Source organism: Echeneis naucrates, chromosome 3 (assembly GCF_900963305.1).
Source record: "Echeneis naucrates chromosome 3, fEcheNa1.1, whole genome shotgun sequence".
NCBI lineage: Eukaryota > Metazoa > Chordata > Actinopteri > Carangiformes > Echeneidae > Echeneis > Echeneis naucrates.
The window spans coordinates 13,702,780-13,728,272 of NC_042513.1; the positions used below are offsets into that span (position 1 = coordinate 13,702,780).

Below are 25,493 nucleotides of genomic sequence, written 5' to 3' on the forward strand. Positions count from 1 at the left end.
GTACTGCATGGGGCTTTGGACCACCAATATAAAAAGTGTGCTTTTGCCTGCAGGAAAGTGTGTGTGAGAGCTGAATAAGGTGCTGACTGAAGTGCGATTCAAGTCGTGACTTTTCACAGGAGGAGATGTTCTTAGATTCACGGCCTCCGGGGGCTTCGAGGTGTGTTCAGATAATTCACCATCCGTCTGCGGCATGTAATCAAATGTTTGAACGTAAAACCCTCCCTTGGCCCAAACACCATCGAACCTCACTGCTCTCTATCCATGTTCTTCTTTCAACACCTTCACCCCCTCCTCCTTGTATCCAGGCATCATTAGCAGTAAATCTTCTGTCCACATCTGGCACAGGCACTCAGCAGTGTACCGAGACCTGACTCCCCGCTGTAATCTAACACCTTTGCCTTCCCTCCATATCTCTAATCCACAGTCAAACTGCCGGCGTGCTGTGACTCAGACAGCAGATTACAGGCGAAGCGTGGTGAGACTTACGCAATATAGAAGCTAGGGTAGCAGAAAGGATCTTGTCTGGAAATGCTCAAAGAGATTTTCTGATGGTTCTGCCAGATGGAAAATTATACTGTCTGTGAGTAAAATCTGTTCAACTTTTAATGAATATTGTGGAAATCTTTGTGTTCCACATAATTTCCCTAAGTAGAGAGGAAGGATCACAAACTCACACCAGCTTCACATCCAGTCATATCAACTACATTTTGGATCTTATATAAATGTATATAAATGAGTTCAGTTCTTCTCACTTCCTCCTTCAGCTCTTAATTATATGACAGTTGGACTTTGCTTTTCAAACTGTTGATGTTTTATTGTAAATCTTTTCCCTTTATATTCCTCACTCAGATTTATATACAAAGAAAATCACATTTTCAGATACACAAAAATACAATTCCTACATAGATATGTGTGAATTGTATTTTAACGTTAGAAGAAAAGAAACCAAGCTATATATCAGGGATTAAAATCTATTTACTCAACATTAAAAGGAAACTGTATTCATGTTCAAATAGAAGTGTGCGTATGTTTGTGTTACTTTGAGTGCGTATGCACTTACGTTAGCACTCAGCTGTGTCGTCAGGGCGGAAACCTTCTCCTGGGAAGCATCAAGTTCCCGCCGCAGCTTGCGGATCTGAAGACGTAAAAAAGCACGACATCAAAAAGCACCAAGACAAAACCACAAAAGCATTCAATACCAAACGCACACACACACAAAATACTGCAGCAACAAACGAGGGAGGCTCCCAGATTTGAGCTGTGATACGTTCAGATTAAGAGATGAAATGCAGCAGATGCATAAAGGACAACATTCAAGCATACACAGGTGCTAGAAAGGAACAAAAGCCTGTTACAGGGTCACTCACAATACAGTTACACATGTAACTGGATACAACTGTGAAAACAACCCCGTGTTCTAACAAGTCCAGCCACTACACAGAAAATTAAAGAGGACTGAAGTGCTGTGGGCGGGTTGACACTCACCTCCGACTGAGACTTCTCCTCATTCTGTAAAGACAAACATCAGAAGAAGAGAAAGCCATTAAAGGACACACTGACTGAATCCTGACATGAATGAATCTCAGCTCAAGCTGCACGTCTGACTCCTGATTTGATTTGTTAGCTCCTTGGAGATGAGCTTTATAAACTTTGGAGGAGATTTCTGTATTTGGTGTAATATGTCTGGGAAAGCAGAGCTTTCCTCCAAAAGGCATTTCACTGAGAGTGTGTGAGTCCCTTTGTCTCTGGTGACTGCACACAGAACAATAGTAAAGGCACACATACAGAGAACACGCAACACAAATGCTAGCACGCACACACACCCACACACCCTCCTGCTGCGGATCACCACAACAATGAAGCATACAACAACCATATTTATATATCAACATGCTACACCGTGAACAGAAACTGAAGCTTGAAATGTTTTTCCTAACATGACGAGAACTGTTTTAACAGCTTGTTTATCTTTTAAATATTTTAAAGAGGCTGGTAATTGATTAATTTTGTAATTACTGAAAACAAACAACTGTCTTTTCCTCACACCATGTTTAGGGGTTATTTTTTGGTTTAGGCTTAGATGCTTTTTATTTTCATTTTTAATATTGTGAGAAGTAAATGGTTCAATGAACTTGTTAATATTTACCTCTGAATAAACACATCCTTGATTTTATCTTTACTTAGAAGTGCTTTGGTTTTGTTCAATAATTTTTGGCAGTTATTTTTTACAGCCTGAGCAAAAATAGAAACAAAAGCAATGAATCCGAATAGCTGGCAATGATGTTTCATGTGGTTCTCGCTACAAACCATTAATAGCTAAAGCAGGTTTCAACAGCATAGTGTGTCTGTACATGTACAGCAGCGTGAAGATACATGTGTTATAACAAAGTGGTTCAACAAGTGGCACCTACATGGTCTACACAACCAGTCCCCGACAAAAAGACAAATGGTCCCAAGAGCTACCAGCATCATAGAAGAAAACATTTAGAGCATTTTGGCGGAAAGACAAGCTGTGACAAAAATGAATAGAGGAACTGAAAATGCTAACTTGGCTGCAGAAGATTTTTTATTGTGTTGATGTGAAATATTCAAACATCAGATTAGTTTTTCATGTGTGAAGCTTATAGCCCATGAAAACACACAAGGCAAATTTACTCTATTTTTCTAATGAATAAACAGGGTTATTTGCAAGCCAATTGTAGATATAAGTTCTGTGTAATGGTACCCTTGGCTCACGGCTGCATTAAACTCCAACAGGGAGCCAAAAGAAACCAGAAGCAAGTACTCCTGCAGCCAATAGCCCTCGACTTCCCTATCCCTCCATACCGTCTGCTGCCAGGATGTGACCGTGCTCGTCAGGGATAAAGTTGCCATCATTTTGCCTCCACTGTCTTCTCCCCTCAGATTTCCAACCTCTGACTCTCTGAATTGAAGGACCAGCCAGATCCGAGCATGGATCCGGTGTCAGGGAGTTTCTCTGCTACACCTGCTCAGGTGAGTAAACCAGCCCACTGGGTGGGAGGAGCTACACTGTGATTGCCTACAGTCAGACCTATTTTCTCACAGGATGTGTGAGTCAGATCTCTGGATGGAGTGAATGCGTAACAGCATATTTGCCAACTCAAATACTGAATATTCCGTAATTCTGCAGACACAAGCAGAAACTGACTGCTCTGGTTGTGACCTGTTAACGTGCAGATCCCTAACTGCTTGACAAAGATGCCATTTAGATGCCACAACAATAAAGGCTGTTTGCTGTACCCTTTCCCTCAGCATTAATTATTGTCAGCCTTGTTTAGTTTAGTTTTTTTCTGTTGATACCAATAGTCTACAAACATGTGATATTGTTATAATGATGTTTTTGTATCATGGTTAATTTTATACCTCGAAACAGAGCCAGATGACACAGTATATGTTTTTGTGGCTGATATTGATATTGATATTTGAGGTTCAGAATAAAATTTTAATTTGTGATTAAACTTTTTTTAGTCGTTTTTTGTGTTCTTTAATGTTTTTCCACACTTCATCCCAGTGAGAACTGAATTGAAGACTTTGAAGTGAAGTCTTTTGAGCCTTTATCACTTTGACATCATAAAGTACTGAGAGGCAAATTCTTAATTAGCAGTCCTTTGGTTATTAAAATGTTATGACCCGAATATGTCCCCTAAAGGGATTTAACATTTGTCAGTGTCTAGTTGACAAAGGGTGGAACGGAGGCTAAAAATATGAAAAAGTATGAAAAACAAAAAAGCACTGCTTCTATAGTGTCTAAGCATTGAATGTGTGGAACACAAATAATACAGATTATATTCAGTACAAAATAATGTGGGTTTGGTGAACTCACTGTGGAGTAAATGGAGGAGGTGCTGGAGACCAGAGAGAGGGATGATCCATGAACTGGGGAGACAAAACCACAAGTAAAAGTGGAGATTAGAAAGTACACTTGTACACACAACAGTACTATAATTATCAACAGAACCCCCCCCCCAACATACACACACACAAGAACCACCCACCTTGATTCAACCTGGCCCACCCAGCACTCTCCCTCCCACCTTGTCCAACTCCTCATGGACATGATGACTGCAGCTGTGTGGTCATTAAGATAAAACTCCTACATGCTGCAGTCGCACTGCGGAGCAGCTAATGACAGCCTGCGCAAAACTTTGCTAATGACTCAGCTGCTAATCACACATCAGAGGCCCAGGACACAACGCCACTGCTGTTTCCTGCCCTGGGGCAGATCAGAGAGGATCAGGAGTATAAAGTAATCAAAGGTCAAGCTGATCTCAGCAAATTCTTTGTATTACCTCACAAGGGGGCAGACAAGATTTTATTGAGGAGTGGTTCTTTTATTCTAGTTTGATCTAGATGGCAGTGTGAGCTAAGAGACACATTAGGGGAGGAATTCTGCAGACTGAAGGTCATCTGTTCCAGGATCTTTTAAAGTAGACTCTTTTAAGAGCTGAATAGAACACAGCTGTGAGATGTAAATCAGTATTTATACCCCGTCTTTGTGAAATGCAGCACTGAGATGACACATAAAATAAGGCTAAAGCAGACGGTTCCTATTTATCCTCCTGATCAGTCCATGTAGGCTGTGAAAGATTGTAAGGCAGAACAAAAATCCTCGAAGACTTCAATTCTGCACAGGTGGGACAGTTTGAGGCGACAGTGTGTAGTGGTGTAGCTCTCCATCAGGACAAGAAAGACAAAGTGTTGGGTGGGTGATGAGACTTTTGTCCTGTCAATCAAACCACGGGCAGGTAACTCTACCCTTCAGCAACACGTGAATGTGCACGCAAATAGCAGGTTCTGGCAGAACTACACACTGCGACCCAACACATACACACTCATGCAGAATGACAAAGAAAGTTGTGTTGGAAGTTTCATGTATGTCATCACCTCTCTCTCACGCCTCTCATTGTGATCCCTGTAATTATCTCCCCCACTGAAAGGGAAGACAGGCTTGTGGGGCTGGGAAGCAGCAACACAGATATATAAGTACACTCGTGTGGGGGAGGGGGAGGGGGGGGGGCAATAATAAGAAGTTTGAGACCCTATAATTGTGTGTGTGTTGCCTGTATATTTGTATAGAGGCAAAGAAGGTGTTGGCTTCAGACAAACGTCTTTCTTAGCTTCTGTTCAGGTCCTCATGTTCAGGTGTGAATGCACCCAAGAAGCTTTTTGCATCAGATGACTTGGATCACATTCAGAGGTGGTCTGCGCCACACTGAAAGACTGTTTACTGCACTGATGTCTTCTGCTCTGAATCTGGTCTGAATGAATTGTAACTGTTTTTGCACTGTTTCTTGCACATATATATTTTTGTGGCAGCACAGCACAGTATCAACTCGGCCACATATCAATTTCAACAGTCTCCTTTCTAATTAACTTTTCTAGACACGATGAAACAAACAGGCAGCTCAGTGGGCCATAATCTGTTTTAACTGGGGAAAAAAGCCTCGAATCAATTTCAGAATAAGTTTAACATCCAAAAGAGGTGACTCTAGATGGTTTGTGATATTACTCTGCATTTCTGTAATTGGTATTTTCTTAGAATATAAATGGCCTATTTATGGACTTCATGGTGTGTTTATCCTGAGTAAGCTGTAATTTTAAAAACCTCTTGTGTATACCGGGATAAAAACAGGCTTTTATTCTGAAGAAGGAAACAAGCCCAAAACAGTGACATAGACAATTATCTGGTAAAACTGACTGAGATTGTGAAAAAAGACATTTTTCACAATTGTGAAATTGTGAATTGTGAAAAAAGACATTTTTCACAATCTGGGGTAAAAAAAATTCAATAAAATAAAACACTGTGCTGAACTTCCCAGGTTTCCCAAAGAAACACACTCCCATTGATTCCCCCAAGGCGCCTTGACGGAGCCAGTTTCATTGCCACTGGATTTGATCCCCATGTCTTTGTTCATCTCCCATTCAACTCTGCAGCACAAACACTACCTTTACATCCCCTCACATTGTCAAGTGCAAAACTGATGTGTAATCTTGTTTTACTTCGGCTGCCTGGTCAGACGATGTTGAAGGGATTTTGAATTCACCTACTGATTCTCTTGTTATCAGGAAAAATGCTGACTTAACTTTGCACAGACATGTCTTGTGGCCACATTATGTCGTGGCTCAGTGTTTACATTTGGCAACATACATCACTGAAGTTTTTAAGGGTGGATTTTTCCAGAAGAGAGACATTTTCAGCACAGTACATCATGGTCCTTCCTCTCTCCCAGTCCAAATCCAAGCAGTGCATTTCTTTGGCTGTGGGGATTGAACAGACTCCAGTGGTGTGATCTCTCCTGAGCAGGGAGTCTGTCTGCTGGTGGGAAAAGCAATGCTGGCTACTTTTCCCAATAAGCATGCATATAAAAAAAAAAAAACAAAGCCACACTAAAGCTGATTATAGATTTCTAAGGGGATAGAGAGCTTTTCTTTGAGGAGCAGCTGTAATCCGTGTAAATGTTCTCTAAACAAATGGAATAATAACTCTTTTGGCATGGTATTGTGGAAAAAGGAAGGGAAGGCTTCGGTGTTCTGGAGAAATGGGAGCATGCGGCTCTCAGAAAGGGATTACACCTAATTACAGATTTTGCCAAAGGTCTGAAGAAAACATGGCCAGGACTCACACAGTGCTGCCGACCATGTTTCCAACAACTGCATCCATCCATTTTTTGTCTCCTCTTACCTTCCTCAAAGCCGTCCCTGAAGGAGCCTGACCGGCTCATGGTGCGAGTCTTCTCATCAAGAGACATGCATGAGTTTCTCAGTCGATTGTCGCTGCAAGGGTCAAAGGGGACGTCCTGATTTGTCAAGCTGTTGTTGCGCATCCCAGCAAGGTTGATCTGAGCTGCAGATGTTGGGCTGGATGCTGTAAAAGTGACACCCGGAATAGTATAAGCTGCGACATGACTGCGATTATTACTTGTGTTTATATTATAAGTTTAGTATAAAAAATGTAAGAAAATCAAAAGCCCACAGGAGCATCCTGATATAAAGATATGCATCTATATACAATCATACAAGAAATGGAGAAAGAGCTATGGATGCTGGAACCAAACTATGTTTGGCATTTTTTCTTGATAAATACCCGATAGGTAACTAGAACCATGTTTTTACTACACTAAATACACTAGCTTGTGATTATTTCTCTCCAAATCATCAACTTATCGAAGTAAAAACAACAACCTTGGGTCAATGGTTTTAGAAAGGTGTGATAAACTTCGCCTGAGTTCTGCACCAAATTCCGTGAATCCCAGGGAAATAAATGTGCCGTGCTGGGATTGGTCGTGTGTGCGGCATACCGAGCTGTCCAAAGTTGAAGCGAGTGCCAGAGGGGGAGGTGAGGCTGGAGCCTGGGGAGAACGGGGAATTACTGGCAGACTCCTGCAGCCCGCTGGTTGAGTGAGAGCGCAGCCAATCACGGGCCTCCTCGTGGCTCCGCAGCTGGGGCGATGGGCCATACCTACAAGAAGTCAAAGAGGAGATTAAAGTGCATCTCAGGACATAGAAACAGGTGCAGTGTTGACTTCAATAGTATTACAGGACAAGGTGGTCTGGATTCAGATTGATCTGACTTTTGAATTTTTTCTTATAAGCAGCCAGATTAGTAGCTGGGATCTAAAATCAGATGAAAAATCAAATGCTAGAACACGAAATTACAGCAGCGTGAACACAGACTGATTCTCAGCTGTGAGCAACACAAGCAGAACAGAAGCCAAAGCAAGTCCCAGAAATCAAGCCTGCTACAGCATAAGACTGAGAGCTCTGTACGACAACAAAGCGACATCTCCTCACGGAAGCACAACACAACAACACGTGCCAAGTGCCAAACAAAAACATCAAAAGCATTTTGGAAAGCGTGGCCGCAAGCTTTGAAGAGTGGATGTAGATTCAGAAACAAAAAGAAAAACAAGACATGTCCAGCAGGAAGTGAAGTCAGTACCTGAGTCCCTTCTTAGGCAGAGTGTTTCTACCACAATGTGGCCCGCTGTGGGAGAGAAACACTTCAGAGGAGCAAAGTAAAGGAAGCAAGGCGGCAAAGAAACATGTGGCTGTACTACTCAAGGACTACCTACCACTAAAAAATTTTTATTTTATTCACACAAGTACATCCTGACATACACACTGCAAAAAATCTCCAATCAGATGCAGATGGAAATAATGACACCTTTTTTACATTTACTTTTCTTAAAATGAAACTTTTATGGGTCAGAAGAAGCAAAACATTCTTTAAGATTGAGACTTTTACAGTGTAAAATCCACAAAAAAACATCCTAGGCTCAGGCTATTGGGTAATTGCACACATATAAACTCTACCACAAGGTGGCAGTCTGTCACAGTGACTGGAGTGGACAACAGAACTAAAGCACTGGAGCTGCCTGCATACACACAAAACCTCATACTTCCACTCTCTCATTCATCCAGGAGCAAGAGGTCCTACAAAAATAACCACAAACTACCACACAGAGCAAAACACCAGCATGCAAAGAGACACAAAATACCAAATAAGATGGTACACAGAGCTCCCCAGTGCTCCTCCATGGTGCTTTGTGTGTGGCAGCAGGTGGTGGTTTAGTAGGAAACTCTACATTTGTGTTCACCAGAAGCCTAACACTGCACACAGGTACATTTACCTGTCCTGCTTCCGAGGCAACGTGTTTCGGCTGAATATAGGGCTAGCAGAGGGAGAGGAGAGGGGACTGATTGGAGACAGGAAGGAAAACGGACAACAGACACACAACACACAAAGAGAGAAAGTTTTAGAGAAGAAATGCTACAGAACTGAGGTCAACAGCGAGATTCTTCACTAATGCACTTAATGAGAAAACTCAGTGTGGGAGGGTGATGTCATAGCCTCAAAGCTTTGGCTCCAGATGCAATTAAGTTCCCCCTGAGACATTCTTGTCACATTACACAGTCAACCTGTCAGGATGGAATCTGCTACAATGACCACAATTACTGTATAACAGACTAGGATGCTGTGGGATTTTGTGTCGGTGCTTGAGTGCAGTCAGGACAGCTAACAAGTGGTGACCTCGCCGTAACCAAAGCTTGGTGTACCATTGCCATTCTCGATCCTTCAAAACGCATTCATGTCAGGTTTTTGTCAGGGTCGGTATTTCGAACTTTTTGTGAAATCCTCAGAAGGTAGAATGTCAAGCATTCAACATTTACTTAGAGTAAAAGTTTACAACTCCTGGGTGCAGAAACTGGATACGTAGCAATTGTCTTTTTGCGTGTTCAAATGAAGTTAACTTTAGCTTCTTTTAAGTTAGCCATTCCATTCTCAAAAAAATTCTTAATGTCATAACAGTAAGTAACTTCATGTCTCAGCTTATCTAGGTTGATTTTGAAGGGAATTATGCAAGCAGATGTGTGGGAATTATAAAGTATGACTAGGACAAATTAAAGACATAATAATAACATAATAAAAGTAATTGCAGCTAAGGTATTATTATTATTATTACATATTCAATTATAGACACAACTATACAAATCATTGTTAAGTTGTGATCAACCTATTTTTATTTCTACTTTAAATCTAGTTCTTCTTGAAAATGTATTGGAATGTGTAGACCAAGCTGAGCACCACTACAAGTATGTCAGTGCCGCACAGGTCTATTCACTTTTTGTGACTTTTGGACCTACTGGTTCATGAATGACACAGACTGTGGGTAAAGGACCTGTAACTCTGTATCAGAGAGTATCAGAGAGTGTCAGATTGGTGAAGGTAAGACACAACTGGAGAAGATGAAACGATGGACACCCCAGAACTCCCCACTGTTGTGTGGCCTCACCTCTCAGACATGCCGGTCTTGACGCTGCCAGTGCGGCCCAGTGCAGACAAGGTGTCCTCTCTATGGGTCCCATGGCTGCCACCTCCTCCAGCGCTGCCCAGGCTCATGTCGATGGACTCGCTGCTGGTGTGCATACTGCTAACGGAGGGGTAGCCCCCGCTACCCGCCCCGCCATGCCCGCCCAGCGTGCCCTCCCTGCTCTGGGCCGAGGAGCTGCTGAAGGTGGTGCCCCATGTCAGGCTGTTGGAGGGGCCAGTGGAGGAGTAGACTGAACCAGGGCTGGAGGCCTGTGAACGTGCCAGGGAGATGTTACAGCTTTTAGAGCTCACTTGAAAGTATACAGTATATTTCCCACTTTTTTCCCTCATTATATTATAAATTTGAAATTATTTCATGCTCTCTGGAATTCCAATCTGCTTTATTTTTTATTTTTTTTTACAATTTTGTGACAAAGAGAACATTAATTATCATGCAGACATAGATTAGTTAAGAGTGAAAATAATCATCAGCTGTAGTCCTGATTACTCTAATGATCGGTTTACTTTGAAATGACTGACAACTGACTTGGGAGAGAGCCAAGGTGCTTATGATTCATAAATTGTCTGAAAAATCTTGATGAATCATGTGAGAACAAGACAAAGGGTTCATGACTGAGCATGCTCACAACTTTCTGCTCTGCTTTAGTGTGCAACCAACTGATACTAAAACAAATGCACTACTAATTCATTAGCTCTGCAAACACCTTCCCACACGATTACAGTTCTTCCTGATAAAGTTCTGAATCAGAGTTCATGGGAAAATATTTTACTATTTAGTACACTCTGAGCCAGACGTATCACCTTACCACATGGATACATGGAATAGACTATTTGAAATCATTAATTTCAGTTCCCTCCAAAAGATAACTCTGCCTGGACCAAATTGGTGAATGGAGAGAAAGAGTACATTTAAATAGAACTCACACAAAACTCCAAAATAAACAAAGAAAAAGCACTTTCCCTCTTCTCATGGTAGATCTACGGGTGGCAGGCAGTTGGAAAATCTTGGCAGCATAACAAACGACAACAAACGACTTCTCTTATGACTTAGTCTTAAAAATACACCCAGCTTCTTCAGCCATCCTCACCTGCTCACTGCCCAGCGTCCCCATCCCTAATCCCATAGCTCGTCCTATGAACAGGGGGCTGCTGGTCTCACTGTCTCCGCCCCCCAGTCCTGCGTCGGGAGACTCCAGCACTGTGGCTACGTGGGTCATGGTGGCGTGCGGGTTGGAGATAATGGTGGAGTTTTTCATGTTTTCAGCCGTGGTAACCGGAGCCTGTTTACCGGGCTTCCCACCAAACAACCTGGAGAAAATCAAAGAGAAGTTGAAGGTTGAGAAATGGAGGTGAAGATGGTTGCATTTGTGAGTCAGGACAAATTTACTACACATTTTTCCAAAATAAAATAATGCCAATTAATGCATTAATAAATTTGAATTAATGCAGACAAAGACGTGTGCAGTCAATATTCAGTCTTTCTAATGCAACTAATTAATTTTCTGTTTTTATATATATTTTTCCTGTTGGAACTAATGCTTCTTTTTGAGTCAATGGAAATTCATATAATTGGGGGTGGGGTCACTGAAACCATTAAATATCTCCCTCCAGGGACTTTCAGTGCTAACCGCAAATTTAACAACAAATTACATCTAAATATTCATGACTTTCCTGGATCAAAGCTCTGAAGTGAGTGTTTCTTTGCATGGAACAAGGAAGGAGGCAGCAGGCCTGCTGCTTAGTTCACGAAGGCTAAGTCACAGACCGAGAGACAGAGAAAGGGAGAAGGAAAGTGCTCCCCTCTAGTTCTGTGCTGATCCTGAGTTAAAAGGCAGACTGTGATGGCCGTAGGAGCCGTGGTGGATGATAATGACAGCACACAGCCTCTTTGAAGAGTTATCACTCCCCCACATTAATGAGGGCAGAGCGCTGAGGTAAGACTCAGCTCCCATTACCTTGTACCACACCCTCCCCCACCCCACACCACCAAGGCTGAGGCTTGGCAGCTGATCAGCCCAGCTCAAGGTCTGCATTCACAATGGCCCGATTTAACCTCGCTGTGCACGTGTGTGTGTGAGAAACAAGCCCACACGTGTGATCTTACTCACCACTTCTTATCATTTACTGCATTTACTCTGACTACATGATTACTGTCTTCCAAAATGGTCTGGTTCTGTGTGCTTATGTGCATGTACGTGTGTGTGTGTGTGTGTGTGTGTGTACTCTTTGTTGGTAAAGTCAAGCCCAAACAGGAGATGCCCACTCAGCATAGCTCGTCTGTCAGCCGTCACTATGTATACAGCTTTACTGACATTTTAAACTATGTTCTGTGTGAGTGAGTCTGTATATGTTTGTGTGTGTGTGTATGGTTGTGTGTGAGCGTGTTCACCTTCGTAGTGTAGGTGAAGAAACTTGTTGTCTTCCTGTCATGGGAACAGTCGCTGCTCCTCCACTCCTCAGATTGTCCATCTCAGAGACGCCTTTCTCCCGATCCGTCTGATTGGCCAGCAGACCTCCTGGGCTGTTGCCCTTGGCGATGCTGACTGAGTTTTTGCCATGAGACGTTACAGAGAGTATGGCAGCGTCGATGCTGCTGGTGGAACAGCGGTTGCCGTTGCGGGCGGCAGCTCCTGAGCGGCTTGGTCTTGGCAGGCTGCGGTACTGCAGCGTGGAGCGTGCACTCATTGGGAGGAAGCCATCATCATGGTGACCCACTGCTGAGCCTCCATCTTGCCCTTTCAGGCCTCCTGCAAGTGAGCGTGCCCCAGATTTGGGCATCTTCCCCAAGGTGGCTGAACCACTGGTGATGGTGGCACCACTGGCTGTTACCATGGTTACCATCCCAGGGCCCTGCTTTTTGAAGCCAAAGGTGCTGGTTGGGGTGCGTGAGGTGAGTGTGTGTGACTGTGAGTGCGGGTCTGACACTGTGTGTGTGAGGGTGCTTGTTGTAGGCGTGCGGCCAGTGGAGATCGAATGCTTCTTTGCCTCATCACCGCTGCTGCGGCCTGCGTCTGAGGGCGAGCGATGAAGGCCATTTGGACGAGGAGAGACACGTCCTTTCTCCGACACTTTGACATCATCTGTCTTGCCTGCAGGACACAGAAGACAGCGCATGTTGGGGCGTTATGTCATTCTCAGATCACACGGAGCCTTGTTTTTTGTTCACAGATGATCCATTTAAGTTTGTCCTTAACCCAGAGAACACTACAGAATTTATTTTCTTATCATGTATTCATTCCCTTATTCATGTTTTCCTTCAACAACTTTATAACTTGATTTATTTGGTATGCGATCAGCAGTTACACTAATTTAGAATCACAGGTGTTGATGTGACATATGCTATGAGGCTGTAACGCACAGGGGATAAAAGAAATGGAGATGATTTTTGCTGGTTATCTTCTATAGGACATAATCACTGAGTGATTCTCCCTCCATCCATCTTCATATTTCTAGCCATTTCTTTTTTACAGCCATTTACAAAAATCTATAAATGGGAGCCATCATGTGAAAGGTGAACCACAAATATTATTTATGGGTGCTAAAAAGATTATACAATAAAAATGTATAGTCAGTCTTCATCAAGTGGCGATGAGTTTCTCACTTTACAAAAAGGCTCCTTTTTATCAGTTATACATGAAAGTAACTGATTAGTAAACTAAACTTGAAAACACTGACTCGATCTTGCCAATATTGAGTCTGTATTAATGTCTGAATGCTGTGTATAACTTGTTTTTTATATTTTTTTAATGATTTGTAAAGAGTTAATTGAATTAAAAATTCTAATTATAAAGGCTTTATTAATCCCAATGATATATTTAAGGTAATCTTTATGGCAAAGTGGTACCAATGTGTGTGTTACCTGAGCTGTGGGTCTTGAGGCTGATGGAGCCCGTGGAGCCCGTGCTACTGGTGCTTTTAGTCCGGGGGGACGTCACCCCAACCTGAGTGCTCATGCCCCTCCTCCAGGAGCCTGTGTGTGACACAGAGGTCGTCTTTCTCACTGAGCCGCCCTTGTCAGACTCATCGGAGATGTCGGAGGGGTTACGGCGGCTCCACTTGGAGCCCGGTTCCATCCTGACCCCGCTGTCTGACCCGCCGTCTGGCCTCTTCAGCTCGTCCCCTGACCAAACCTGGTGCAATGCTGTGGACGCTGAGTGCTTCTCTGCATCTGTCACAGGCTGAGAACACACACACGCACAAATATATTACTACTGAAAAAAAGTCTCTCATCACACATTGCCAAGTTGCTTTAAAAAAACACTCAATTATATGATCACAAGCATCCTGCTGGGTAATCCAACCAGCAACCATCACCTGAGCAGTATGTCAGGAAGCAGTTTGACTGCATTACAGAGAACCACACTGAGCGTGACGTCACAGATGGCGTCTTTACTGTTTAGTCAAACGTGGAAGAAAAAGGAACTCTTGATGCTGACTTACTTTCTTTACACTTTGGGATTGAATTGGCTAGAGACACATTTTCCTTTTGAATCTTTGGCACAGCAAAATAAAAATTAGAAGGACGTCAAATAGTAGTATCAGTTTTATAGATACGTGCCTTTAAAATACACAACACTCTGAATGGGGTTTAGTAAAGTTCTAACTTTTTTTTGAAAGTTTTACTGTTTAAAATAGAAATCTAACGTAGCTAGTTTGCCATAGCCTTCATTCAACTATCAGAGTAAATTACAGTTGTTGAAGGGATGACGGCTGCTTTTGAATCCTGCAGTCATACAGGCAACATTTGCCAAAAGTGCAGCACGGTCCAGCTGACGCATGTTATTACCAGAGGAAAGACGAGCCAGACCTTATTAAGCGGCTGAGTGTCAGAGCTGCTGCACTGAGAGAAAGACTCCTTTGTACGTTCCTTTGTTTTTTCTTTCACACCTTGACCTCTGCAGCTGTAATACACACATATCACGTGATGACTGGCTCCACATCAGCCACAATGCACTGTGTGTGTGCTGAACTCAAGTCAGTCAGCTGACAATATTGTCTCAATATTGTCTCCTCGATCACCTTACTGAACCGTGGTGGCTCCTAATCAGTGTTTAGTGATTTGAGGCGTAAGTCAACACCAGCTTTAGCTTTGTGAATGCAGAGGAATGCAGGGAAAGACCGGCTTTTGGAAAATGAGGCAAAGTAGAGGGTTGACCATATTGATGCATGAAATAAGAGTTTGCAACAGTTCTCAAACAACTCAGGGACTACAGCCTCCGAAGGCACAGTGGAAGACAATCAGTACGATTGGACTGCACCAATGTGAAAGCTCATGTATATGCAGCTGATAAATGTGCCCTTTTCCTGAGAAATTAAGGTTCCAGCGAATGGATCCTTCATAGCACTATTAAACTATCAAAGATGAAAATGACGTGGAACAACACCAACAGAGGGTTACACTTTTAGATTTACACATGCAGTATTTGTAAATGTTAATTTCATAATTGATTTGTGATTGTTCACTCTCTCAAATAAAGAGGGCTTGATTTACGTCACAGATTACTTGCACCTACCACTGCACAACCAAAGTAGGAAGACTGAGAGAGCGCTTTTGTTTGGCACAGTAATTATTGGGATTCTTATGGTTAAAGTTTTGCTTTGGACAACAGCCAAGCAGAGAGCTGTCGCTGGCACACTCACTTGTAGCCAAATGATCAATTGAGCACTAAATAGCCTAATAAAATAACACATTCATTAGCAGTTACAAGTAGTAAATTAGACAATATTCTTCTTTGCAGAGGCGCCAACATCATTTCATCATTAAACACTTGACTCAAAGTTAACCATTGGCCAAGAAGACTCCTGCTGCATTCAAATGGATGCCATTATCACACATTTTAATGTCATGTTCAGGAGCATTTTTAAAAAAAACATTTTCCCACCACAAGAGTAAAACTACAGTTAAAAAAATGCTCCTATCCAGTTGGTGTGCAAATTAACTGATGATTATAGTTCAGTGAGGAGCTGATACTCTGTTTGCAAACAGAAGGTGACCTGAACCCGGCACAAGGCTTCTAAAAGAATTTCATCAAATCTGAATGCAGAATCAAATCAGCTTACTGGGACCAAATCCTTTTCCGTCTTTAACCTAATCTATTAAGACTCAGCTCCTCACACCAACATCAAAAAAACGACTGCTCAGGTTTGGTCAGGCATGTTATACATGACCACCGAATGCTCTTCTTAATGAATAATGGAAGGAAAACGACTACCTCAACCTGACCAGTGTGTATGTGTGCAGACTTACCTGAGTGCTGAGGCCCTTGCGCCGTGAAGCAGGCGTGTTGGCATAGGAGGAGATGGAGGAGCTGGTGTTGATGTCATCGGTATCTATGTTGTCGCTGATGCCACTGCTCACAGAGCTGCTGTCATCCCAACTGAACACACACAGACGGAAGGCAGAGACGTTGACTTCATTTTACTCTATCCAAGTGGAGAAAAGGGGGGTGGAGGAGTGGAGGAGGGGGGGGGGATCAATTGGCTCTGCACCAGTCAGCTGAACTCATTTACAGACAAAGATGCTTTTTGGAGCAGCAGTCATGAGTTTCAATTCTGATAAATCAGAGTTAAACTTTCTATCTTCGAATCAGTACACAAATCAGAACAGAGTTAAAATTCTGATTAGCCAGTGCCTTTCTATGAAAAAACAAAGAGTAAGTCTTTTAATTGCAGTGATAATACTAATGCAAATGATAAAGAACAAACAAGGTTCCGGAGTCTGCGGCAGCCTGGTGCTTCTCTTCCTCTGCTCTCCGTCTGAACCAACTTCACACACACAGGCTGAATGGGGTTGTCTATCATATGAACAAAGGCTCGATGGAGGGGTGACATCATGGTGCGTGTTTGTGGTTCTGTGAGTTGTTCAAACAGATCCATCTGAACAGAGCAAACATGCTGGGAGTTAATGCGGGGTATTTGTAAATATGTGTGTGTGTGTCTATTGGGAGTCTGTGGGGGACAGGAAGCCTGGCCAGTTGGCAAACATCACTGTGAAAGAGCCAGAGGGAGGCTGATGGTGATGGCCAGTGGAGGGTTGGCTGCACCACACATACACAATCTCAAACAAACACACACAGTTAGTGTTGTCAACCTATCTGTACTTTTCCTGTCATTAATTTTCAGACAAATGAAACATGAAAACCTGTTGAGAAAGTCTTTTCTACAACAATAAACTAAAACAACAATCAGGGCTGCTGAGAGTCTACATTGATTTAGCTGTAAATCATTTGCTTTGCCAATAAACTGATGATTTTTTTATGTACAAAATGATCATCACACTCAAAGTCTCTGCCAACAGTCCCAAACAAAATGATACTCAGTCACAAAAAAACAAAACAGAAGGAAGCAAAAAATCCTCACATTTGGGGCTGAAAACAAAGTGTTTGACACTTTTCTCAACCAAAACTAATAAACTAATAAAATCATAAACTTAACTTTACAACTACCCTGTTAAGCACAGTTTAACAAAAGTTGAAAACAAAAGCATCTAACTCAGTGTTGCTCTGTATAGCCACTGTTTTTATACTTTATGACACAGGAGCAATTTAAAAAAGTGCCCATATCAGATCTCATTCGTCATTCACCTGTCAAGATAGATTTTCTGACAAAAAAGCAAGTCAAGGCAGTGCTGCTCAGTCCTGAAGGTTTCCCACCAGCATTTGAACACAACATCAAAATTATGGCTTTAAAAAAACAACAACAACAGAAAAAAACCTAAACATAAACAAAGGCCATTCAGTGGCTGAAATCCCAGATTCAGATTACCATCAGAATCTAATCAACTGGTGCTCAGCAGAAACTGAGCCAAACATGTTAACCAGCAGCAGAGCACCGAGGCAAAGAGGTGAAAGCATCCGTGGAGCTGAGAAGGGCTCTGAGATTTAGAGTGACCAAAACTGTCTCTACTCCTTCATACACCCACCGGGGAAATCCCCCCCCCCTCCTCACACACACAGACACACACACACACACACACACAGAAATACGCAGAGAAAATGAATCCAAGGAGAAACAGACACATGCAAACACACAAAGATCTCAATACTTTCTGAGCACGGTCTCAATCAAAGACATCATTACTCCTTTACACACCCTGACACACAAAGACACATGGGCACACACATACATCTACCTGGTCAGGGTGCCTGGGTTGCCGTGGGAACCAGAGTGCGGGTAAATACTAAGCTGAACAGAAAGCTTCATGACTCCATGCCACTGAGAGAGTTCACACGGACAAATCTCTCTCCCTCTCAGACTGCCTCTCAGAGCTTTTTCAGCGTCTCTCTCTCTCTCTCTCTCTCTCTCTCTCTGGCAGTCTTCCTAGATCGAGCTCCTTTGTCACTGGTTGCACTGATGCTTCATCCCCCGGGCACTGTTGGTCTCTCTCTGGACGAGCAGACACAGACACTGAGGTGGGGGGGGGGGGGGGGACCTGCCCTACTGCCGGTAACATGAGCCTCCCTTGGGACTGTTAACCACTTCACTGCTGCTGCCCTGCCACTAATAGCGCACACTGAAACACACACAAACACACCCCGAGTCCTAAATAAACCTCTTCAGCCCTACAAGAATCAAATGGTAACACTAGTCGAACCCACATGATCACAGGCAGACTCTGTGAAACTCAAGGACAATCCTTATCCCACTGTTTCTTTACTGTGTGCTTCCCAGCTATGGTTTATGTCCATGTGTGTCTGCGTGTGCAAGACTACAATTTCCTAGACAGATCCACCCTGACTAGCTGACAAGCCAGTGCTAATTAGAGATCAGGCCAAGCGGCATGGCCCAGCCCACAGCCTCCTGCTGGCACGGCAACCTACCAGTTAACAACCCCCAGGCCTTTGACGGCCAATCACAGGAGACGAGGACATTAACCACATGCTGCCCCAAACGAGGAAATGGTGCCAAACGCTGGCCAGCAGAGCCGGCGTCTAATAGATGATCACACAGAGAAAAAGAGGTGCTCTTGCTGTTCCTGTTCCAGGGTCACTCCAGTGCAGCTAACATTATTTAGCCAAGTAGATCGGTCTTCAGCCTTCGACTGGCTTTGATGTGAAATGACCCTTAAACTCAGCAGGAGACTGCGGTTCCATTCATCCTCGTACCATCTTGACAGAGGACAGTAGTGGAGGAGGGAGAGTGATCCAAATAAAGACATACCAGAGAGAAACTTCTCCTCTTGCCAGGTCCCTCCAGAGAGACCTCTGCTTTCCCATACGGGTCAGAGATCAGAGGCCAAACTTTCAAACTTTCCTTAGGAGAAGAGCAGAGTGGAGAAGGAGGGGGGCATTACAAAAAAAGCGCTGCCCAGTGGGTCAGCCAATCAGAGTGACTGGTGGTGTCCTGAGAAAGAGGCTGCGGTTGTTTGTTTAACTTCTCTTGTGTGTGTCCTCGGGGACTGTGGTCAGCCGGTCTTTTGGTCGGCCCTGCAGTACTGTAACCCCCACCCTCCTGAAAAACCCCGTCCGACTCTGGCACATGCACATAGGCTCCGTGCCGCAGAAACATACACACAGACATGCGGCCATAACAGAGCCACAAAGCAGAAGTAAGGGGATTTCCTGTGTTTGGGGGGAGATGACTGGTCTTCATGCTGCGTCTGGATCATATAACCCCAAATCTTTGTCCACACAGACAGACAGACAGACAGGAGGTGGGATAGTGGGTGGGGGGGTGCACTTTGACTTACAGCCCTCGGGGCTAGATGAAGTGCAGATGACACCACGGACAAGTTAATAAGTGAAAACATCAGAAAAGAGGAACCAATGCTCTGGCGTCATCCCAGACATATCAGCACCATCACACACTTTATTCCTATCATTTCCATAACAGCATGACATGAGAACAAGTTTTGGACCCGACACAGCACAACTGCTTATCAGTTTTCACTGGAATCATATCATTGTGATCAATAGTTCGAGGAATAAAACAAAACAAGCCAAATTTATTCAATTCAGATCTTGCCTATACAGAAGCTCAAACACAAACAGAGCTGGATGAATGCAAAGTGTAAAACAAAGAAGAAAATAGGTTTTCTTTATTGTGATTCTGATTTTAAGCTTAACACTCAGTAAGGTTGTCTGTGTCTACTTTTCTTCACTGTGCTGTTTGTCATTGGTGATTTTCTTTTGCTTATCTTAAAATCACTTTTCTTCTCAGTATTATATTTCACACTTTAACTTCCAGGAGGCAATCAAACAAGTCATGCAGATCACAGACACAGAGACAAATTCTGGTTCATGGAAATGGAAATGAGGCTGCAGGCAGAGGAAAAGTGTTAAATTAAAATATATAAAAAAACACAACAACAACAACAATACAACAGCAGGTTGCTGTTGCCTCCACTTCTGGAAAGTTGTCCTGCCAGTTTTATAGTGGTACGGGAAAACACTTTCTCACATCAGTATCTCAGTTTGGTGCTGCTCTTTACCTTGGGGTTCAGGCTTATTTCTGTGAGCAGGCTCTCGCCTGTACTTATGACATCACCCCCATCAGTAAACTGATTGACTACATTTGTATTACTCTCAAAAATGTTTATTTTCTGCAACTGGGAAATAAGAAAATGTTGGAAACTAAAGAAACAGTATTATTGATTCTAACTGGCTGCAGCCAAAACCATCCAAAGTGTGGTTTTTAAAGGTTGTTGACTGAAAGGGCCCAGTGTGAGGCAGAGGTGAAGCGGTGAAGGGGCCGTCAGGACGGGACCCGACACATTCCGGGCCGGAGCCCAGGAGCCGCATGGTACGAAAATGACACAGCTGTCCCCGCAGTGACGAGAAATGACAGAACTGAACAGACGGACAACACACACTGGAATGTCTCTAGCTCTCCCTGTCTCATTCTTTCTCTCTTTCTCTCTCCCGTGTCTGGTCCTATTGTTTCCTGTCTTAGGAAAACATTTGCTATCTACACTCAGAGAACCTATCAAAGCATTTAGATCTCTTTCACACACATTTCCTTTGACTCTCCTCCTTCCCTAATTCTCTCCCTCTCTTTGTTTGATATGTAAACACACACTCCTGTAGACTCCACCGGCTGATCTGGATCTGTGGTAAAAACACACCAAAGGGTGTGAACATGTGTCATTTGTGACCAAGCACAGGCATATATCTGCTCCACGCTGCATCCTCTTGTGCGGCAGGAGAGCAAAAATTTTTATTTGCTACTGGAATTTCTCACGTGTGCGACACACTGCTGAAACAAACAGTGCATACAAATCAAACTAATGCCGCCTCCATGCTAGAATGAAGCATATGCGGTAACTGTCTCCACACCGCAGTGGGATCATGGGAGCCCAGGGACCTAAACATTAGACAACTTAAGGCAAACTTTGCCCAGAATCTGTACTTTTTCAGGCTCATCTGGTTTGAAAACTTTTTCAAAGTGTCTCCAGATGACACATGATGAAATAAAATGCATTCCTCGCTCTTTTCCTCACCATGCTCTCAGTTACTTCACCAGCTGATCTTAATTTTTTGTGTCACAGTGCAAAATGTGCATTAAATAAAAACGCCTATTTAAAATTCTGGAAAAAAAAAAAAAAAAAGCAAACAAAAAAAAAAAAAACAACTCTCCAATAACTTCAAAACCAAAGAGCCGTTTTCTCCATATGGAAACAGCAGATTAAAGAAAAAAAAAATAAATAAAAAAATAAATAAATATATATATATAGACCTGACTTGTATTATCAACTCCAAACATAGTTAAAGCACATAACTGGAAAGGACAAAAAAAAAAGGTCACAAACTTTAAACTAGATATTAAAATATGCCAGGATGAATTTGAGACATGTGTTTTTAATCTCACATTTCAAAAGACCTAAAATTAGAAAACCTTTATCTTTGAAGTGCATCATAAATAAAGTGTTAAATGAGACGTGTACTTCAGCTCCAATCGCTGTCATGTGGTAATTTATGTTTGTATGAATATCTGGCATTTATGCTGGCCTGGTCTCTTGCAAAGGAGATTCTGTTTTTTTTTTTTTATCTCAATGAGACATCCTGGTAAAATAAAGGATAATAATAAAAATTCATGGCAAACATCAGTCAGCTATAATACAGCTGGAAAAATATGTTGTAATAGATCATCACAACCCTGTCAGAAGGTTTGAAATACGAAGGTTTTCACAACCTTCTGAGCTATTTAAGGAGAAATAAAAAGGGGAAACTGGGCATTAAAAAGGGTTAACATCAGAAATTAAATATTAATATTCACACATGAGTTTTGCCTCATGGGCTCTTGGGACAAAATCTTTACAATATATTGTTTCGCAGCCTGTTTCAAGAGTCCATGACACAAAAGTTCTGGCATGCAGACTTCTGTCCTGGAGCTTTTCCTACAGCTCACTTGGTGAAATGTGGATTATCAACATTATCCAGTTACTTTATAGCTGCAACCTGCTCAAACCTGCTGACTCTCTGACTCCACACCTGTACTCAACCTCAATATCAGTCCGGGGAGGAGTGTGGGGTTAAAACTTACCCTGTGCTGGGGGCTCCGCAAACCACTCACCATGAATGAATTTAAGTCCAGCATGCTTTGCTCCTCTGCTCTACTTTTTCCATCTACTGTTCCCTCCAAGTGGCCCATTCAGACTGCAGACCAGACATGAGACTTTGGACAAAATCTCTGACCTCTGTGCTTCCCCTGGAAAGCTGCTGGCTTTGTGGCCGTGCAATCAAAACGCTCATTTTCCTCTCTGTGGGTAACATCTACATCTCACTGCTTTCATATGACTAGCAAAACAAAGATACTGCGCACCAAGAGAAAAACAGCCTTCAACAAATAATAGTGATCACAAAGACCATGAGCTTAGAGCTGAAATGTTTGGGATGTGTGGGAGATGAACCTTTTTTTTTTAACCTGGGTGAAAACCTCTCTGCTGAAGCCAGATGTGCTTCTGCAGTGAGATCATCCCAAACCAAAACGTATTTTCAAAGGGAATGTGTCCTGGTCCAAAACCTAGCTGCTAACAGGACAATAATAAACACAAACCATTTACTCCAAAGTCATTCATGTTTTATTAAACCATGTTGGCGAGCTATTCTTCTTTTCTTTATCTTCTGACAGAGAGAGGCCAAAAACTTTGGACTTTACGGCTTTCCAGATACTTCACAAAATAAATTTCTCTGCCAAAATTTGCCAGCTTAAATGCATAGTTAAATAAAACTGTAGATGGAAAAAAATGTAAATAAAAAAATGTTGCTATGGAAGGTTCAAATGGTCTCATTGCACAGACTGTTTTCCAGTTTTTCTCTTTTTAAAGGAACGAAGACTGAAGCTGTGTAGGTAGAGGAGCACTCTGCAGCAGCTGGCTGATTATGGGAGCTTCATTAACTTGGAAACATTTGGCCTCACAGCTTACACTGTGGGTCAGACTGCTCCAGTGTCCCCTTTCTGGCACATGCTGTCTACAATAACACACACACACACACACACACACACACACACACACAAATACATATTGTGTTGACGCAGAATGTAGTTTTCCGCTTGAATGGGGGCATTTATGGGGTTTAATATTTGAGGTGAGGCCATGTGAGAGTCAAGATAGCTGTGGTAAAGTATTTGTTTGAGATGTGTGTGTGTGTGTGTGTGTGCAGGAGAGATGGAGAGAGCAAACAGAGTATCACAAGCCAGTGAATTTAGATATTTTCCTCTGTTTGAACATGTGAATTTGGCAAATATATTGAATTTCTTTTCTCAAAACACACAAGGTAGACAGCATGAGTCTGCTGCAGCTTAAAGACGTCACTGCAATTTTTTTGACTCAGGAAGCTCTAGCAGTTTATTTTAAGTTTGTAGACTGAGAGGTTTCTTCGTCTCCTCTCTGACCTGGGATTTATATGGTATTCATATGGTCTGACCTGAAAACAAAGGGGAAAAATCCCAGTTCTAGATAGTGATTTCATTTCTGGATTATTATTGTGAATCTCATTAACCAAGGCAAATCACGTAATAATAACTACAAAGCTAATAAGATGCATTGACAAAAAATGTGGGGGACTTTTCTTCTTCCTCAAGAGCCAGGTTCTTTGCCCTCTGACACACTACTCTGCTTAAGACGCCTAGCAAACTATTAGAAAAAATATTGGAGTAACAAAACTCACTCCAGCCCTAAGATTTCTGTTTTCTTACAAAAAATAACGAGAAAGAAAAACTGTGTAAACTCCAGATGATGTAAGTGTCTTTATTGTTTGCCCTGGTTCCACTAAGATGGTCTGCACTCTTCTATCATTAACCAAACGCTCTTGATTTTCTAGTGTGGAGTGGAGACCAGAGATGTTACTGGGCAGGATCTGTGTTGGGGAAGTTGAGAAACAGCAGCTGTGATCTGCACTGACAGGTTGATCAGGACCATAAGAGAGGTTTTAGGTGGGGGAGAGGTTTAAAAAGTCCAGGTAAAGCTGTGCTCCTGTGATTATCATACAAATAGACCCCCAGCTCCACTGGGAACAGGGAAAATACAGAAACATGGGAAGGACGAGGAGGAAACCAATCCAGTGATTATTATTATAGTGGGAGCCTGGGGGCGAACCGCAGTGCTCACTCAGCTGAACTGGAGGAGCAGGTGGAGGTGGGGTTACACAGACAGACAGACAACGATAGACAGATAGATGGGGAGAGGGGGAGACAGGTGGGAGCCAGGTGTTGTTTTTGGGAGCTGAGGAGAAGGGCTGATAAAGGAGGGTGAAGCTCGCTCTCTCTCTCTCTCTCTCTCTCTCTCTCCCTCCCTCCCTCCCTCCCTCCCTCCCTCAGGCCAGCAGCAAACCTGCTCAAGTCCAGACAGAAGAAATAACTCAGTAGAACTCGGAGCATGTTGTGTTACAGGCAATGTGTCTCTGATGAATGTTGTTTGTGTATGTATTGTGTCCATGAGTGGTATATTGTGTTGTGAACGACTGCAGCTCTGTTGCAGGTGGGATTAAAACTCTGCTAAGAGGAGCTCACACACACACACACACACAGAGCTTCCAACAATGGACCATGAACAAACGCTGTATTCACATGGTGGGGGCAGACAAAATTATTTGTATCATAATAATGACAACATTTAATCAAAAAGGGCTTTGACTTTGAAGCCCCTTCAAAGTAAAATCCCTCCTGAGACCGTCACTTCCCTGCATACAGTTAGTGAGAGTGCTCAGCATCCTGAGCTTGATTTAATGTTAATGTTAATGAATTTGATGATTTTTATAACACAGTCGCATTGCACAACTTGCTGGGTGGAGGTAACCTGCCAGGAATTTTGGCTTAAATGTATTTGATTGGCCAATGCTGCGTCCTGCCAGATGATGTCACATTGCATTGGGTAAAAGTTGACCCAGGTTTACCTGCCGTGTCTTTGCCAGAGCATTGATGAAACCAATTCAAACACAGACCTCAGACGGCATGTTGGCCACAGACTTATAAGGCAGAGTGTGAGGCAGACAAAAGAAGGCAAGACGGTTTTATTTGGACACTGCCTTTGAAATATAACTCAAAGTAGTTTAAAAGATCCAGAGGACAATAAAGGTGTCAGGGTGAGTGATGGCTGTAGGTGTTGATGGGAGGAAATGGGAGGTGGAACATGCAGTTAGTTGTGTAAGAAGCAGAGCGGCAGTGAAATAGGCGTACATTATCCCTGTAGCTTATTCCA

At 42.8% G+C, this 25,493-nt stretch overlaps 1 protein-coding gene across 1 annotated transcript in view; it reads right to left on the reverse strand.

Annotated features, from left to right (window-relative positions):
• The window catches only part of nav2a (neuron navigator 2a), an 82,756-nt gene that overhangs the window by 10,717 nt on the left and 46,546 nt on the right, over nucleotides 1–25,493 (reverse strand). The window contains exons 12-23 of the mRNA XM_029497427.1: nucleotides 16,104–16,233; nucleotides 13,716–14,034; nucleotides 12,246–12,945; nucleotides 10,945–11,164; nucleotides 9,819–10,105; nucleotides 8,655–8,720; nucleotides 7,964–8,008; nucleotides 7,323–7,483; nucleotides 6,707–6,889; nucleotides 3,848–3,900; nucleotides 1,489–1,512; nucleotides 1,064–1,138 (exon numbers count right to left, since the gene is read on the reverse strand). Of these exons, the coding sequence (XP_029353287.1) occupies nucleotides 1,064–1,138; nucleotides 1,489–1,512; nucleotides 3,848–3,900; nucleotides 6,707–6,889; nucleotides 7,323–7,483; nucleotides 7,964–8,008; nucleotides 8,655–8,720; nucleotides 9,819–10,105; nucleotides 10,945–11,164; nucleotides 12,246–12,945; nucleotides 13,716–14,034; nucleotides 16,104–16,233 (2,263 nt within the window). The remainder of the gene's footprint in view (nucleotides 1–1,063; nucleotides 1,139–1,488; nucleotides 1,513–3,847; nucleotides 3,901–6,706; nucleotides 6,890–7,322; nucleotides 7,484–7,963; nucleotides 8,009–8,654; nucleotides 8,721–9,818; nucleotides 10,106–10,944; nucleotides 11,165–12,245; nucleotides 12,946–13,715; nucleotides 14,035–16,103; nucleotides 16,234–25,493) is intronic.